Raw genomic sequence first — 19,423 nt, 5'->3', positions numbered from 1 at the left:
TCATTGAAAAGAGTATAAAAGAAGGAATCCTCTATTAATTCCAGAATCGTAATGTCGGCGCTTGAATCCTCGGAGGCTTTTGTAAAATAGTGCAAAATGTAGGCAGTCATGACAAGATTCAAGAAGTGGTTTAAGAACTTCGGCTTTCAGAAATGTAGCTTTGTATACGCATGAAAAAGTTTATTACGTTCGGCACCTTTTAACAAAGAGAATAATAAAGCATTTAATGCACTAATTTAATCAGGGGTTTGTTTGCTTGACAGTTTCTTTGCCAAAGTACACTTGATTAGGAAAGGCTACTCCGTGCTTCAAAGAGATTGAAGAACATCCTTAAGTCATTTCGTATTAACTAATATTACTTTGACTGGTACCCATTATTTGCGAAATATAACAAAGTGTTTTGAAATATTAAGTTCCGTTTAGAAAAATTGTCTTAAAGTCTTTCAAGTTTATTCATCTACTTGTTGTGGATAATGTGAATAAATTCCTGAATCTAAAATTCAAGTACTTAATGCATTGTAATTGTTCATGACAAGAGTCCATAATTTTCTGTGTACAAAATTAAAACGGTTTGATTATTCAAGTTTTTTCAGAAATGAAAACCATGTTCCGTTACTATAATATCAAACATAACTTGTTAATGTGTAAGTATTTCTCGTAAAGGATAGTGGACCAAAGATAGTAAAATTACTTCTTTATATTCCCTTAACAATGAAAGAAATACGTAAAATCAGTGCCGATTTACTGTTACATACAAGATTTTTGTTCTCATTCACCAATATTTTGGAAAACTAACATTAAACAATAGTTATTAAGCTCAAATACATGGACGTATATCGTAACCATTAACGAAAAACTGTGTGAAGTTTTTTATACAAAATATTTCTGTGTTGTCATTGTACTCGTATAATCCCTAGATCAAGTGCTCAAACGGGCTCCCGACGAACAAGCTGTCTGTTTCATTGCGTATCTATACTCGTAACGAGAAATGACGAAGATAATTCCTCATTAAATAAAATAAGTCCAAAGTAAAAATATTGGACGTGCATAAGTTATGGTTATTAATATTGTTATTATTATTTCAGACATTGTAGATACAATGACTAAGCAAAGATCTAAATTGATACGAAGATGAAATTCACGTTCCAGATTCTAGAACTATAGTATATTGAGTTGCTTGCAATTGTTTACTAACTTCACCCCACGCCCACGAGAACTTAGCCTGATTAGTGATTACCAATCACCTGACACCTAACCTACTCTACTCTGATCTAATCTGCTGTTTGAGAAACTTCTAAACCATATGTTTCTAACAGAACCGTTTTTTTTAACAATTAAGTATAATTTGTTAAAAAAAGTTATCAACTAAACATTTTGAAATTGCACACAAATTTAACATAACTGGTGATACAATTAAATATTTGTTAAAATTTGTCGTTACCTTCACTGTTATTGACCACTGTAGGTTTGCTAATACTTACAACGTCAATAACAAGAACTTCTTTGATGTGTTTCTTTATCTCTTTATCAAAATACTATTGTGTATGTTTAATAAGTATCAGTATTATTCTGGTGCAGACTAGTTAAGTGTAGTCCTTTCTTTGAGGCATGATAATGGAGAATATATGTAGATGTAATTGGAGATCATATTTTAGATCAGATGCAGTTTTGTTTCCAATAAATGTGTGGAATTTATTTTGCAGAATGTTAAATTGAGATTAGAGTTTTTACCAAGAAACTATTCTTTCAGTGAGTTTGAAAACACATCAGTTAGTTGTGTTTTATACGTATCGTGTCGTGGTAAGTGATGTTCACACTCCTCTAAGGAATTCTTTTATTCCACCCAGTTGCTTTCTTATGCAATAGAATTTTCTATTAATTCTTTTCTTCCATTAGTATTATTAAGATGGTGACCATGTTAAATAAATTTTTTTACGGGTGTTCATGTTTATATATTTATTTATGGTCCTGTAGTTTTGTGTGAGCTAGCTATTACTACAAAAATTAGATCTAACCTATTTATGAATATCATAAATTGTTTATTTGTTCCTCACTTGTAAACATTAATTTACCAAGTCACTGTATTCAACATGAAAATGTCACTTAACTGGCTATAGCCTGTAAAAAATGTTACTGGCTAACCAGTAAAATTTTTACAGCCCTGCTCGTGCTCATACAGCCATGTATTTTAAACATTTTAAGCTATTATAAGTTTAAATGACGGCCAAAATTGATTCAGGTAAATTTTCACTCACAATTGCTGCTTCCTCAGTAATATAGCTTGAAAACGATAAATCGAAAAACCTAAATTACAGAACTAGACAACACAGTAAATGCTATGACAAGTGCCATGCTGACCTGCGTTTCCAAGGCAATACGTCTAAAGCTCATACGATGTTTCTTCAAATATTAGACCTTCTAGAGTTTTTAATAATTTATAATAGTTATTTACAAGTGAGAAACAAATAAAATATTGAACAATACACGCAAGGTAACGGGTTTTTACTGGCGGACAGTCATATCCTTCTATCCACCAGTAAAAAGCCTTTTACCATGTTAGTAATGTTAAATACTATTACATATATTAGTACGACCCAGATAAATATTAATAAACAATATATATAAATATTGTTTATTATTCAAAGATACATTTTCAAATATTCACCAGCTTTGATTTTGCAAGCTAAAAATAATATACTGTTATAAATATTTTTACGATCAATTAAAAACATGACCCATGTCACTCTTAATAACAGAGTTCTGAATTTTCTGGAGCATTAAATGAAAAGTCACTAACATATATAGCTATTTTCAGTGATCGTTATTATTTAATTCCAACAGTTTTGAATTTTTACTTTCCGAGCGGAAGCTACAGAACTTACTATTGTAATCGAGTACATTGGGTGACTGGCTATTTCATGTTTTATCGACATTTCATGGCCCTTAGATTATGAAAAAATAGGTTTCCCGTCCGTCGTCTGCCTGTATGTGTTGATTTTTTTTTACACAGATATTTCCGAAACTACCGGACTGATTGTTATCACATTTTGTATGTATTTTAGGAGTAATGTAGATGGTAAAACGTTAATCAAAATTTGGTTAGTCGTCCCTATCAACAAAGAGATGATGTCATTTCCAAAAGTTACAGTAGTAAGTTTGATTTAAGTTTTATAAAATTACATATTCCTGCACTTGTGGTTTATGCATTCGTATTGAGTTTTTACCCTTGCGACATCCACATTTTTGAAAGAAAAACATTTTACAATTTAAGTTTGAAACTGCAAACAAAAATTTTTGAAATCTTGCAAACGTTAATCAAAATTTATCAGTTTATGTTGTGAGGAAACTCACTTGGAACATACGCATAGCATGCTTCTTTACCTGTGCTATTCCACACTTAAGTATCTTTATTTTAACTTATAGGAGTTGTCATAATGTAGGTTATTACATACATTTTGATGGACAAGAAATGCTAATGATTCCTATTTTTTCAGGTCAGGTCAGGTCAGATCAGTCAAGTCAGGTTAAATTATGATTTAACAAAGTGCAGGATTAATAAAGCAGAAAAGCAAGTTGAGATAGAGGAACTCCTCAAGACTAGTCGGAAAGCATATATGAACATAAACAACATTTTCTTACCGATAATGAAATTTCTAGTTGTGTACTATCTTTAAGTTAAATAAATAAGTAAATAAATAAATAAATAAATAAATAAATAAATAAATAAATAAATAAATAAATAAATAAATAAATAAATAAATAAATAAATAAATAATTCTTGGATATGCCATGAACGAAAGATTGTCCTCAAGTTGGCACCGAACGAGCAACCCACTTTTATCATCCGCGAACCCAACTGAAACTCAGAAAGATAGCTAAAAATTCAGTGTTCACTGAAGGGAGATTTTTATTGGTGATACAACTTATGTGAACTCAGCTCACCGTAGAACGTGAGGTAAGATAGACTTTTAGACCAAGACAAATTATTCATTTAAGCATTTCAATACAGTACAGAATTTTATCTGATCACTCTTTCTTATCGCATATATGATATTAAATAGGTGATGACTGATGACATTGCTACACGAGAACAGAAAACCATTTTTTGTTTACAGGAAGATAGCCATCACTCTGCCCTTGATATTGACGTATTAGTTCTAAGATTTCGCCAAAAAAGATTTCCACTAAGGTCGTAATGAGAATAAAACTTTAGAAAGTGTAATTTGAATTTATTTATGAATCGCCTTTATTACTACTCGGATGTTGATAGTATTGTCTCACATTTTTATTCCGTTTTAAATGAAAACTTTCAATTATGTGTTCCAAAAAAGAGAAGGTCTATAGGGAATTATTTTGTTTGATATAATTTCAGTATTATGAAGGGACTCAAATGCAAAAAGACTGCTTGGAAGCTTTATAAAAGAACCAGATCGCTTAATGATCATAAACAGTTTAAAACTTCGAAGACTAAAATTAACTTATTCCAGCTGACATGAAGACGTTTTAATATTAATTCTATTAGTTATAATAATAGTAACATAAATTTAGTAAAAAATTAAAACCTCTATATTGTTAACTGGTTCAGATCAAGTTCCGGCCTTTGTTCCAAGTAGGTATAGCAACTGTGCTAATCTGTTTGTTAATTATATTGAATTCAATTTCGTGTACTTTCTGCGCAATGGAAAATATCTCGAATTTTTCCGTTATAACCATCTATTTATAAAAAAAATTATATAGCCAACATTGTGAATTATATTTGTAGATCCGTGCAATTGTACAGAGGTACTGGAAACTGTTTTATATCCTACTTTTTCGATTTATATTTCATAAATGATGTCGTTGTCCACCAACCAACATGGCTTTACTAAGGGACGTTCTACCGAAACCAAATAATTAAATACGATGCTGTAGCGTTTGTGTGATGCTTTAGATAATAATCATTGGGTTAGTGATACATATGCTAATTTTTCTGAAACGGTCTACAATATGATCTCTGACTGTTGTCGAGGAAATTTTAGTCTAGTGGTTTTTCGGGTAATTTAATAACAACCTTCAAACCACAATCACGTAACCCTGCTATTTATAAGGGTTAATAGTTTTATATCAAAATTTTGTATACAAAATAAATAGAAAAGAAAAATATATTTTCCTGTTTGGTAAAGACGGAATTTGTATTCTTTTTTTTTGAAGTAATAAATCATTTGGGTAACCCCTCACTACACCATCTAAGGTATAAACTAGCTATTTTGCAAATTTCCTTTGAAGATTTTCGAGTGAAGTAGTATTTGCATATTTAAGACAAGATCTAACCAACGATTTGTACAGTGTGTTAAAACTGTTACCGTTCTGCAGATATTTACCATTTCGTATCACAAACCCTAATGTTTTATAAGATGAAAATGTGACATATTCGATGAGGTTTTGAATGACAGTTGTTTATCAAACTAAACACTTAGGTCCTTAAAAACCTCTGTTCTCTTAATGTAACTACCTTCAAGCGAGTAATCAAAAATAATATCTGAAGATTGTCGAGAGAAAAATAAAATGTAACATTTATGTTTGTTTAATAACAGATTATTATTGGAATTCCAGTCCACGTCAATACAGTGATGAATTTTTAAGTCGTCAGTATAGAGTATATATGGTATACGCAACCTCGATATCAAATTTTTTATGAAAAGAACAAGCAATAAAGGTCCCAAGATCGAGCCTTGGTGTATCCCCGCTTTTTGTAGAAATTTTCGATCGATCTGTGCCTCCTATACTGTCGAAAAAGCGACCTATTTCAGAAATATGACTCAAACAGTGTAACTAAGTCATTTGAAAATCCGAAGTTGTTAAATTTTTTGATGAGTATAGTATGATCTATGCTATCAAAGGTCTTAGTGTAATCAACCTGTTTGTGATTATCTAATGATTCACATAAGTATTGTGTAATTGTCACTATATTAGTTACAGTGTATCTTCCATTAATAAAGCTGTGTTGGTGAAAAGAGATGATATTAGTAATATGGTTACGCAAGATAATTTCAAATATTTTACAGAAATTGTTGATTATGGCTATAGGTCTATAGTTTTTCATATTAGAACGATCGCTACTTTTAAAAATGGAGATTTTCCACTTTGAAGGAAAAACACACGATATTTTATTAAATATTATATATTTTGAGAGGATACTTGACGAACGATTTACAATCGGACACACGAACATAGATGGGATTGTAGCTTGTATTATTATTATTTAAAAACGAATTGGTGAAATAATTTGCAAAGTTCTCGACAATTTCTTGCGGATTTGAGATACGATAATCATCGATATTCATGACAGGGGTAATAGAAGTTGATTTGTTTAAAAAATTAAGAAAATTCCAACAGCGTTTAGGATTTGTTCTAGTGTCTTGATTCAATTTCTTTATGTGATTCCAGTACGCTGTAGAGTTAACAATTTTCAGCTTTGCTCTCAGTTCCTTAAATTAGTTGTAAGTTCGTTAGTTTTTGGATTGTTTAAATTTCAGCCAGACTTTATAACTATTTTCCCTTTACAAAGAGTATCAATTCTTTTGTAAACCAGATAGAATATTAATCTAAATTCAATTACTGCCTATACACTTTACAACTTTGCACTTATTGATCTGACCTGACCTTTGGGATTTAATATGGAAAGAATTACTAATTTACAAACGATAGTGAATAACTAATTTTTACTTAAGTTTACGCATACAACGATGGATAACAGATTAAATTTTGATTAACACTGACGACAAGGTTTCAAAAAAATATTTTTCGACACCAAAAAGATTATGGAAATAATATATAAGTATATAGTTGCAATCTGAAAAAAGTTTTGATTCTGTAGTCATTTTTTAAATCAATTGCTACTGTTGCAGAACGAAAAATGACTGATGGGTTCACAAGCTTAGAACAATTAAAATTAAATTTATAATGCAGGAATTTGAATATAGTAGTATAATACTTTCGTGGCATACGGATTTAGAAATGAAAGCTTGTTCGCAATTTTAAGTTGATCGCACTGCGGAAAACTATTTTGGATAGAGGGCTTTTAAGTTTGATGGTCCGTACAGGCAACTGCAAAGCGAAAATTTCCCAATTGCAATTCAAACTCCAGATCATTACAAACTACTTAAAATAAGGACGTTCATGAATCACTTACTTGTTTCCAATAACGTGATATGTGTGGTTTGGGGACTATCTGATGTTGCGGAGTCTCTATGATGTCTTGACCTCTGTAAAAAAAAATACTTATTAAGAATTAATGACGCAACACAGAGAAATGCGTGACAGGGTTTACTTTCAGAATTGATATTTACAAGCGATAAAACCTAAGATGTCTAAACTAACTCCTGGTGTCGGATGTTCAGTAATGCATTCCCCGCTTATAACTAAAAACTCAGCATTAAATGTCAGAATAGATTACTATATGTAGATATGGAACTATGTAAAAATCTGTGCTCAATATCGATATTACGAGTCCGTTTCAGAACGGGAGTTTTTTTACAAATTTCGTGTTACATTTCACGATTACTCTGTTTCAGTTTGTGTTTAATCTCAAATACAAAAAATAAGCGAAAAACCTAATTTCCTGTTATATTAAATTGTACATTTTTACTTTGACAGTACACAGACATTTCGGCGAACGCAATAATTCTGTTTTAATCTGGCGAGAATTAAAGATTTTATCGTTTTTACGAGTAATTTAAGTCGCAATTTATCTGAGTTGCTTTAAAAATGTCCTTTCGTCGTTACAGACGATGTTAATTAAGTTAGAAAGTGCAGCCGTTGGTAGGTTCTTATTCCACCCGACATGGTTCCATCAATTTTACGGTTATTAGTGCTCGCTTTCAATTCATAATGTTCCAAACTTTTTCACTTACACACACTTTATTGAAAAGTAAAGTTTCCAATCTTCGATCAAGCGTGATTAAAAAGAAAATACATTGCAACTCAGTCAAGTAAAAGTCCGAATTACCAATAATGTAGATGAAATTCAGATTTACGAGCAAGTTCGGAACATTGTGGTTACATTTCGTGCGTAAAATTAAATTTTAATCAACAGTACTCAATCCGGCGAAATGAGATATTGCTTCATAAATTATTTCTTGTATGTTGGAGGAGTAGATTGTTCTAGTTTTCCCTCCAGAATGAAAAATCACCAGAGAACTATTTTTTTCAGGATAGGATGAATGATAGAACTTTTAAAACTTGAAAAATGACATTTTCAATTCAAAGCCAGACTTTTGACTTAAATTAGCAAGTCATATAAGGAATTGATTACAAGCTGACGGGCAAATTTCGTGGTTGCCAATCTAGAAACAAATTCAAACTGTTAATCTAGACTAGGTATAACAGCAATACTATCAGAACTGGCAGGTACACATACTGCGCCACAACACCTCTGGGACTGTGAATCTAACGCTGCAAACTTCGCCAGTTAATAGATTCTGAAATTAGAGCATAAATGAAGTGGTGAATCGATGCATTCAGGACATGGTACAGAATTGGTGGTACACATATCGGCCTTATATAATTTAACTAGATTTGCATCGGATGAATTTATTTGATAAGAGTTGGCGTATATTAATGTATCGTGCTTCTCAAGACATGAGTAATCTTTCACTGTATTTCAAGAATGATGTATTGTTTGTGGAAATGTCAGAGAACAAATGACATAAATATGAAACATTTGTTTATTTTCCGTAGAATGTCGATTTATTAACAATGATTTGTTTCGACTAAGATGTAATGTAAATTTTATAAGTATCAAGTGAATTAGTTTTACAGCTAGTTACATAAATAAAGAGAGAAAAATGTGTAAAACATTTTGCTGTTCGTGCGGCTTAGTTTACGGGTGATATATTTTTTAATGTATGCAAATTCATACCTTATATGACCTGACCTTAATTTGGGCTTATTAACAGGCACAATGTAAAGAAGGCACGCAGATTTCAGAAAGGTGGAGTTACAATAGAGTCGGGATTTTTAAATTTTTGTTTACCCCATAATTAAAATATAAATACTTAAATACCGCTGTTCTTCACAAAATAAAATATTTCAAAACGCACGTAATTAATTTTTTTTTTTTAGTATATTTTGATGATATATTATGTGACACTTTGGAGTTTAGATTGTTACCATTTAACGCTTTCTACCTTTTCAATATTAGTTCTATGCATGTAAGCGAAAATATACAAAATATATATCTGTGGAAACAAAATGAATCCACTTTTTTGTCAATTTTTTTTTTAGAAAAAGTCCTTAATTTTATAATAGGTAAAAAAAAATTGTAACATCCTTTCTTCGATAGTCAGTTTTCACTCGAGTTTTCAACGATCACTTGTATGATTTATGATATTCTTAATAAACTGACTTTCGTAGACTTTCTATTTTTTAATTTACTCCCTCAGAAAGTAGTACCCAGTTACTAGTTCTTACTTGGTACTTAGTAAATAATACTTACTTAAATTAAGCACTCACATGAAACAAAACTCCTTATATTATTGCATAGATTAAAAACAAAATGCGATGGTGGTAACAATTGTTATGTAGTCACTTTGCAGTAAAAATATAAAGGATGTAAATTTTAGAACTATGTATTTAGAGCATGAGAGTACTTTCCAGTGATACCTCTTGTGGAAAATTGATTTACTCTACATAAATTGTTTTTGAAAAGATATTTATATTTTTCCGTGGTTTATTGGAGGAAATATATTTTTACCCTTGAAAGAACTTTGCAAAATTTGTAGGTAACTTTAATGCATGTTATGAATGGAAAATCTTCTTTTTTCACATTTCAGTCGCTTTTCTAAAAGCCGATAAATTAATTAATTACGCTCTCTGAACATTCTGTAACAGCGCTCTTTAGCCTGCATGGTGGTAAACTTTTTGTTTTTCATTCAAGCTCAAAAACTTTCACAATAAAATAACTCCATTTTTATTCAGTTATAGAAGGTTGTCTTTTTTTTTAATGACAAATAATAAATCTATATTACTTTAAAGTAAGTAATTTTTATGATTTAGATGTATCAAAAACTTTAATAGTGAACTTTTATTTTTTTCTCCACAATATTTATACAGGGTCGCTAGAATGTATGGAAAAGGTTAAATCTTGAGAACCAATTGTACAAATCAACTGAAATTAGATATAAGTGCACAAAAAGTTGTGCTCTATTCATTCGTCAAAAAATATTGTTTTTTGCTTTATTTGTTTTCGAGATACAAGCCCAATTTGATTTTTTTTAAATGCTATTACCATATAATTAATGCACTTTTGGATAGAGAGTTTTTTTCTGTTGATGTAGTACAATCATAATTTCTTTCTGATTGAAATGGCAAAATAAATTATTAAACAATAATTAAATAAATTAATAATTATTTTTAATTAATATAAAACAAAAAATAAATTAACCAATAACAAACGAAACCAAAATTAAATAATGAATTATATGGTAGTACCATAAAAAAATCAAGTTGCATCACGAAAACAAATGAAGCAAAAACAATTTTTTTGACGAATAATTAGTGCACAACCTCGTATACCCTTATATCTAATTTCAGGTGATTGGTACAAATTAGTTTTCAAGATATTTAACCGCTTCCTTACATTCGAGCGACCCTGTATAATAAAAAATATAACAAAATTGCCAATCAATATATGCAGTTTCCAACACAGATTTTTTTATTATTAGCTAATTCAGATAGTAATTTCTATTAAGCTGAAATGTATTAAATCATCAATTAAATTGACGCAACAGAATAAACTTATAATGATTTTGATATAATAGTTTTGTAATAAAGCTTGTAATCCTATTGAGATAATATAATGCCTCTATGACGTGAATGTCAATTAGTGTTATTATCCGGACGTGCCTTTCTAAACATATTAAATCAAACTGCTTTAAATATGTTGGTCAATACCAGCGGAGAAATATATATACAGAATTTTTAGGGAAGGTTCATATTAATAAAAACGATTTTATTTAATTGTATTTTTTTTAAACGGGGAAAACTAGTTTTTTTTTCATCTGAGCAAAAAATCAATATTTTGGTATTTTAATCTTATTGCAAGTACAAGAAAATCTGAAATATGCTCTACCTCATTGCGAAAGTTATAATATAAGAAAATCACAATCGTATAGATAGGAGGATGTGCCTCCATTAAAATTCATCTAAGGGTTTTCTGAAATAACGTGCCCAATTTTATGGTGAATTTAAATATAGATAGAATAATAAAGGTATATATTGAATAGCAAGCAATATTTGTATAATCATTCCGAAAAATGAAATAAGCGGGAATAAAAAAAATTAAATAAAAATTACTGCCCTCTAAATTGAAAACAAATTCAGAGGATATATGTTATTCGACAGACATTCTCCGAAACTACCGGACTGAATGTTGTCAAATTTTGTATGTATATTAGGAATATCCTGTAGATGGTAAAACGCCAACCAAAATTTGTATGGTCATCTCACCAACAATGATGTAACGCCATTTCTAACTTTTAAAATATGTTATTTACATTTTATAAAATAACATACTCCTCCACTTGTAGTTTATGAATACGAATAAATTGCATGACACTATTTTACATTTTAACTTTGAAATTGCTAAACCGAAAACTCTGAAATCTTGTAAACGTTGTAAATCGCTAATCAAAATTTATCTGATGACGTTGTCTCAAAATTTTACCTAATAAAGCTACTTGTACTTGTGGTTTATTAAGCCTTCATATTTTTTTTAGAACTCCTCATACAAGGTGACTCAAAAAAATGTATGAATGAGGTGACATTTTTTATTGCCCATCCCATTTTCCTGAAAATTTGAGAGTACAGTACTGTTATTAATAGTATTACACTGCACCAATTGAAATTGATATTCCTGTCCTCGCTAGAATTTTTATATGGAAAAACTCAGTAGAAACATGTGCATACTATGCGTGTTTACCTGAATTTTAACAATCCACAGATATATTACTCTTAGCTCATAAAAAAACTAAAATTCTCAAAGTTAAATTAGATAATTTTTAGAAGCGGTATTTGTTCGGCTACAGTTTAGAGGCGAGGGAAGTTCTATTCAATTTCTATGAAGAATTTTAAAAAATATGTTTTATTTCATGAAAATGTATGCTATTTATGTGGGGTTATTTTACAAAAAATTTACCACAAAAGTAATGTGAATTGTTTAATTAAACTAACCCCATTTAAAGTGATTTTCATTTCAATAAAAAATCAGAAATCGGTTACATCACAGCACAGCACAAGGTGACATGACATAGTTTCCTTCCGTTAAAGCTCCACTACTACCACTACCACTGGTAACATAGAACGTATTTTCTAAAGAGCTTTACTCGTATTTCATAATTTTGGGAGCTGACTTTACACAAGAATGGAATGAAAACTTTTCAGGAATCTTTAATATTCTACAAATCAATATTACACAATTCCAAAGAAGTTCATTACGTGATCTCTGAGATAAACGATAAAGCTTGATGTTTTTTTAGAATGGTGAATACATAAAGCTAAAAATAAGGTTACAGTATGTTAAGATTTCAGAACCATGGGCTCCCTATTTATGGAGATAACTTGTTCATTAAATTTTCAAGAGACAGACGACGGATAGAAACACGGAAAGTAGAACCTGTGTTTTTTTGTTTTCGACGAACTGGAAAACGTAAAATTAAACATTCGTTAGAGTCGTGATGTTACAGTACTTACGAACAGTTATTTACACCGAACCGCTCGTATTTGAAGTGCAGTCATTGAGATATGAAGCAGACGTTCAGTGGAAATAACTGTGTTAATTATTTATTTACAGCAACGTTGCATTATTTATTTAGGTAATTTTTTTCTGTACATGACTTATTTGCCGTTTGTGGTTTGTGTACAATGTCTTGATAATTAGATTATTTTTGTTTGTTTCAAAATCGCTGTTTCTTTTGCACGATTGTGGTTGTGTATGATTAAAATAATGTACCGAAATTTATAATCCGACTTCGTGTTTCTTTGGTGCCTTGAGTAGAAACTGAATTTTGTTTGAAACGCTGCGAAAAAAAAATTAATAAAGTTAATCGTGTTTTACAAGTAATTAAGGTTTAGAAATTTGTTTGAAAATTTCTGTTAATTTTTCGCTAAGGATAAACACAGTTACCTGTTCTGAATATGTAGTGAGAAGCTTGAAAATTTTAAATTAGGGTTAATATGGAAGATAGCTAACAGGACCTTTGTGAAACGCATACGTTAGATCGAAGTAGGAGCATAATTAACTAAAAATAATTAGGGGTGCGGTTTTCGCAGCAGACACGTGCAATTTGACGCAAGTGGTTCGGCCTTTAGCTGCCAGGTGCAAAGTAGTCGACTGCAAATTGACTTAGGATTCAATTTAATTAGCTTGATGAATTTCGTCGTTAAATGAGCCCGAGCACTTTACTTTCGACCTTCCATATCGACGAAGTGGCACTTCTTATTTCAGCACACTTCCGGAGACTATAAACCACGGGAAGAAAAATTAAGTTAAGTGAGACCTAATTAAAAGTAGAACGGTTTTTGCTCGAAGGAAAAGAGTCGTCTTAATATATATCCGCGTCTATTTGTAGAAGGAAATTTAAGTAATAAATATCTTGAGCGAAGTGCATTATTCCTGCTTTTACCTTACGAAAAATGTCCGCCGGACTGAAATAAGAACTCTAACGTTGGAAGCTCCATCAAATTTTCAATTTATTGAGGGCAATTTTACTGCTGAAGCCATGCACACAATGTTATGATTCTCAGAATAAATGCCGAAGTTTTTTTACTGCCGACGACATACATATTTCACGCAGGGCTGAACACTCCGAAAAAATTTAAAGCTGTTCGCTTTTTGCCATTAGGACGGTTTCTTTTGGGGTAATTGTTGCGCAGTTGGCATCGCTTTTGCACCACTTAATCTTTGAAAACTATTGTGGAGTACAAAGTTTGAATTCCAGTCACACGTTGAGGAAGCGAAGCTTCAATAAAGATACGAGTGTGGCGTAAGCACCACTTGACTCAAATATTATGCAAGTTTGTGTATGTGGCTCGTGCACTGTGGGCTAAAATCCTAGTTCAACACCTTTTGTAATGCCGAGTTGTTGTAATCCCACCACGTCGTTTTGCTTATCTCGGTCTCATATTAAAATCATAAAGTACAGGTCCTGTCGTAAACATTTTAGTGGCTGTCTCGATACGACAAGACGTTGTTAACTCTGAAATGTCGATTTTGTTTGATTTAAGAATTTTACTTTGTAGCAAAAACATTCCATTTTTGCGGAGCGCATTAATAATAAAATTTTGCAGGAAAGGGAATTTCCGCTTTGTCTTATATTAAATTTTGATTGATTCTTTCTTCAACTAATAGCCTCTTTGATAAATGACTCAATCTTATTATGGAAGGTAATGGAACATAAAAATCTTTTTTGATTGCTATCCCTTGCATAAAGTTTTTGTAATGTATATAAAGCATCAAATAAGGGAACGAACGACGTACATTACGAAATCGGAAAAAGAAATTAGTCTAGAATATTACTGAATTCTACAGAAATAATATGAATTTAAATTGAGGGAATACAATAAAGCAATACTTCGGTTTTGGTATATTTTTTCAAATTTATAAAAATACAATTTATATGCAATTTTTTTATGCTAAAACTTGTTGAAGCAATTTCCTTTGTAAACAAAGTGGACACTACAAGAAATGCAAAAAATTAAGTCAAACCTATTAACTTAAATACGTAGCAAATGTTTTCGCAAAGAAGTTAAAGCTGCTTTAAAGCTTACAGTAAGTAGGTGTTTAGGAATATGTTTGTAGTTGTAATATAAGGTCGTTTCGTTCTAAAGGTCTCTTATTTCTCACAGGTTTGGTATTTGCAACATATTAATTTATAGGATGTTATCTTTGAGAATGAGATAAATTGAAGTTTACCTACTAATTTGCTTAAGTAAGTTTATACCTCGTACTGAACAGACTTCACGCTCCTAACTAGTAAAGCTTTTATCCTACTTGTAAAGTAGTACTGTTGCAATGTTCTATGTAAGGTGCAAAGCTGGGTAATGAAAGGATTAATTAAAATGAATGTATCCTGCTAGATTGTTCTTGTAGTATCCCATTAATTGTATGTAAAAACATTTTAAAATTTATTTTGAATTTTATTAGAGTTTCACCTGAAACCACTGAGTGAACAAAAGTTGATTTTACATTGTTAATTTTTTATTCTTCTTCTTATTATGGCTTTGATAGGCTTTAAAAAAAATTCAAAGTCATTTTCAAGAAAAAATGTGGAGAGAATTAGTATTCGAGTACCTTAATTTGTGTTTAATGGCCTTAATTGTGATTGAATAATTTATGATCTTTTGGAGGGAAACGTGAAACGTTTTTCCTCCTATGCTATTTATAATACATACGTGATTACGACCAAGTCCTCAGAAAGCTTTTGTTGAAAAGTACGAAATATGTTCTTTGGAGATGCGATCCGACAACGTGAGTTCATGACTTAGCAACGACGTTTTTGATTATTACTATGAAAATTATAGTAGCAATAAGTCTCACTATAAAAAATGTAAATTGTTAAATCTGTTTTATTCCCTCGGAAATTTAGTTGTGGCATTACTGATTACGATAGTAATAGTGAAATGACTGACAAATTAACAATAAATTAATTATACTATTTTTTTATAGTGTCATTTCCTCTAACTCTCAGACGTAATTTTTTTTTTAATCTGTGAAATTAATGTTATAACAATCTATTATCCCGGCGCCTCCACCTTTTTTACCAAATGTTTAGAAATAAATCTAAAATGCACCGTTCTTATCGAAACTTTTCTCAATTTCAATCTCAAGATATTGAAGGTGACAGGGACTTTTAATAGTTGAAATAAATTTTTTGGTAATTATTATCCCTGCGCCTCCACCACTCGAATCACGAATCTGTGCAGTATTTGCTATTTCTCTCTGCATCATTGATTACTTTGTCCTAAGTTAATGATATTCATGTAATAAGCAAACATAGAAAACATAAATGCACTTTGTTAAATCCAAGTCTATATGTTAACATGACGAATAATCATCTTGCTTGACAACTAAAGAAAATTTTCCTCCAGACAATTAAAAAACCACATCTTCAAATCGTTTCAATGTAGTTGCGTTATCATTTTATGAATTAAATTGAACGAATTATTGAACAATCAATTAACAAATTAAACAAAGAAGCAATCACTTTTGTTCCCTTCGGTATCAGCTTCGTTTGCAAATTTTATTTAATTATTCTGAAGGATTTAATTTAAAAGATTTTTTTAGATCCTTTGTTTTATTTAAATACAGCAGCGTAACACATTTTGCAGTTTCCCCTTTTCTCTTTGTCTAACATTCGTACAGATAAATTTTCAAGAATGAAACAATTTGTGCAGAATTACAACAAAGATTTTCACACTAATCCAAATTGCGCGAGTAAAGTTGTAATAAATGGTAGTGGTTTGTCGTAAAATATACGCCTTTATAAATTTATTTACAACAGCATCGCTGCTACAAAGAGTGTGACACTCTAATTCTGCAGAATTCAGATAACTCCCGCAATAATTCTCGAAAAGACGAATTAATGAACACCATTTATTTGTTTGTAACACTAAGACGTTTCTATATTTAAGGATTATCATTTTTAGTCTAATCGGCACGTAAGTGTCACGATTAACGAACTTACAATAAAAGTAATTGTGTTACGTGAGGGTAAATTTCTTGGTACTAAATAGTGAAATAACCCTATTTACATTCCAATTTAGGTTCGAACTAATAATTAGATTTGTCTCTGACGCCGGAGGATTTGGTGTTAATTGCGTAGTTAAGCTTATCTGATTATCATTAATTATGGGAATCGATGTTAAATTATTGCTCAGATGGATAACAGACAAGATGAAACAGTTGTCGCAAACATCCGGTGCACCGATTTTGAATCTTTTATTGCATTCCGAATGAACTTTACAGCCGAGCAATATATTCCTTTCATGTATATGCATGGAAAACAAAAACGTAAAATTCTCCTTAAAAATTTTATTTTCTTAAGAGATTCTTATTTATTGCTGTGTAAGCTCAGTTCAGGTATAGTAAAATTAAAATGTTCGAAAGAAGTTTTACAAGTTAAACTTTATCACGAAGAGTGACAAATATATTTGCCTTTTTGTGTTATTTTTGTCATATTTTCAGAGGTGTTGAGAGTACATTAAAGACTACTGATAATTAATTATACAAGAAAAATGTCTACGTCCGTGCTCACAAATTGGAGCAAGAAGCTTTACAATAGTCAACATTGAAAGAAATATTAATTTCATCCGCTGTCAGAACCAAAATTATTGGTTGTAATATTAACAAAGCTGCTATTGTCATGGTATTTTATAAGGATGTTGCATTTAATATTAGTTAAGTTTACGGATTTTTATTTGTAAAAATAAATCGCAAAAGTTTGAAACCTTTGTATATTACTTAACTAGCGTTATCATATATTGTTAAAAATAGTGCACAACAAATTTTAAACCTAAACATTTACTTCCATAATTTCTCTACATATTCTTAGCCGCCAATTTCCTCTTGCATTTTTGTAAGAATATTTCGCTCTTATCTATCCAGCTTTATTTCATATATGTCATTTCCAATGTCTGCTTGTCCATTCTTCACCAGGTTTTTGAAAACTTGATCAAGTCGTTTGGATTTATAACAGTTTCACAAATGTCGTTTATCTTGTAATCAATATGCTCATGTTCTCAGTGTTCGTGGTCAGATGTACGTACAACCAGATGATGCTATTGAGTTTCTCTCGTCCATAGTGTTGAAGTTTGATAACACCAATTATCGTTTTTTTTTACGTATGACGATGATTGTTTCAAATTTAAGATCGTCGGTCACTATGCGAGTGATTGTCCAAAGGCTGTTCATGACCCTACGGTTGTACACCCATGTCCTGCAGGCAAACGACCCTCTGTTGAGGTTGAGAATGACTATTCTGAGTCCGGCGAAATGGATCTCTGTAGTAGTCTTTCTAACATTAACTTAAAGAAACGTAAACAAAGTGATTCCACTGAGAGTTTAAAGTTTAAAGAGCTCCTGTTCCCCGCAAAAAATTTAATTAGCAACACTGAGGGCTACCCTTTAGACTTTGAACAGACTGTTGAATTTTTAGGTAAAGCCAACGGTAGTTACACCTGATATTCTAGACCTAATACGAACATATACTGACGATACGGAGGGTGTAATTAATTTATTATTTATATAACATATACGGAGTTGTCGAATACAAAAGTATCAAGAATAGATGTCGAAAAATACAGAGAAGAATCAGGAAGGCTCTTGTTAAAAACAGGGAAAATTTTCAAGACGATCGGCTGTCTGATACTGAACTCAACTTAAGTAATATATTAAATGAACCATTAAATGAACCAATACCTAAATCTCAGCTCAATTTAAACGGCACATTTAGTCAACTGAATTATTTTATAAGCTCAATTGCTTACTGCAATATTGCGTCTCTCATTGCCTAATATAATGATTTTTGTACGTTTGTCGACGAAGACAAGCCTTCAATTATTATGCTAACTGAAACATAGTTGACATCTTCTGAGACACCTAGATATAAGAGGTAATCTGTTAGCATGGATGAGGAATTTCTTTTAAACCGCACATTCCAAGTTAAAGTGGGAACATCTCTGAGTGGTGCAGGTGTTAAGTGGAGTTCCTCAGGGTTTAGTTTTGGGCCCTCTGCTTTTCTTAGTTTCTACTGCTAATTTAAAAAATGTTATAAAGTCGCTGTTTGCCATGTATGCAGACGACATAAAGTGGTATAACATAAGTAGAAATAGTATGATTCTCAAGAAAGATCTTAGTGACAAATTGAAATAGTCCCGGGACTGGTTGCTTCCTCTTAGTAAGGACCAGTGTAACGCTCTTTATCTCGGTAGTAAAAACCTTAAGCCCGCCTATTATATTGCTGGCAAAGTATTGGCTAAATCGGATTGTTCCATAGATCTAGGCATTTTAATAACGTATAATCTATCCTGGTCGTATCAGGTGGCGAAGATCGTTAAAAAAGCTAACACGATGTTATTCCCTCTCAGTAAAAGCTTTTCCAATGATAGCCCTATTCTGTTGTATAAAACGTTTGTGAGACCCATATTGGAGTTCGCCAACACCATATGGGCGCCTGTTTTGCAGAGGGAGATTGCACTGTTTGAATCAGTTCAGCGTAAAGCAACGAGAATACCGTTCGGCAGAGTTCGTTCGCAATACGCTAATAGACTTGCACTAATGAGGTTAACGAGTTTGGCAGTAAGACGTACAAGAGGCGACCTAATAACAACCTATCCTTCCTTTGAGAACTAACCTGCCTGGTGCTTTATAGTTCTTCATCTTTTCCAT

The 19,423-nt window shown here is 31.3% G+C and overlaps 1 protein-coding gene across 1 annotated transcript in view; it reads right to left on the bottom strand.

Moving 5' to 3' along the window:
• LOC135135185 (follistatin-related protein 5-like) overlaps window positions 1–19,423 on the bottom strand; it is a 344,450-nt gene that overhangs the window by 98,141 nt on the left and 226,886 nt on the right. The window contains exon 3 of the mRNA XM_064064188.1: window positions 7,172–7,244. Within this exon, the coding sequence (XP_063920258.1) occupies window positions 7,172–7,244 (73 nt within the window). The remainder of the gene's footprint in view (window positions 1–7,171; window positions 7,245–19,423) is intronic.

This window comes from Zophobas morio, unplaced genomic scaffold, assembly GCF_036711695.1.
Source record: "Zophobas morio isolate AGI-343-1 ecotype UQ-CSIRO unplaced genomic scaffold, CSIRO_AGI_Zmor_V1 ptg000024l, whole genome shotgun sequence".
In the NCBI taxonomy this organism is placed as follows: domain Eukaryota; kingdom Metazoa; phylum Arthropoda; class Insecta; order Coleoptera; family Tenebrionidae; genus Zophobas; species Zophobas morio.
Note: the sequence above shows the minus strand (reverse complement) of the source record. Positions and strands in the feature narration are given on the sequence as shown.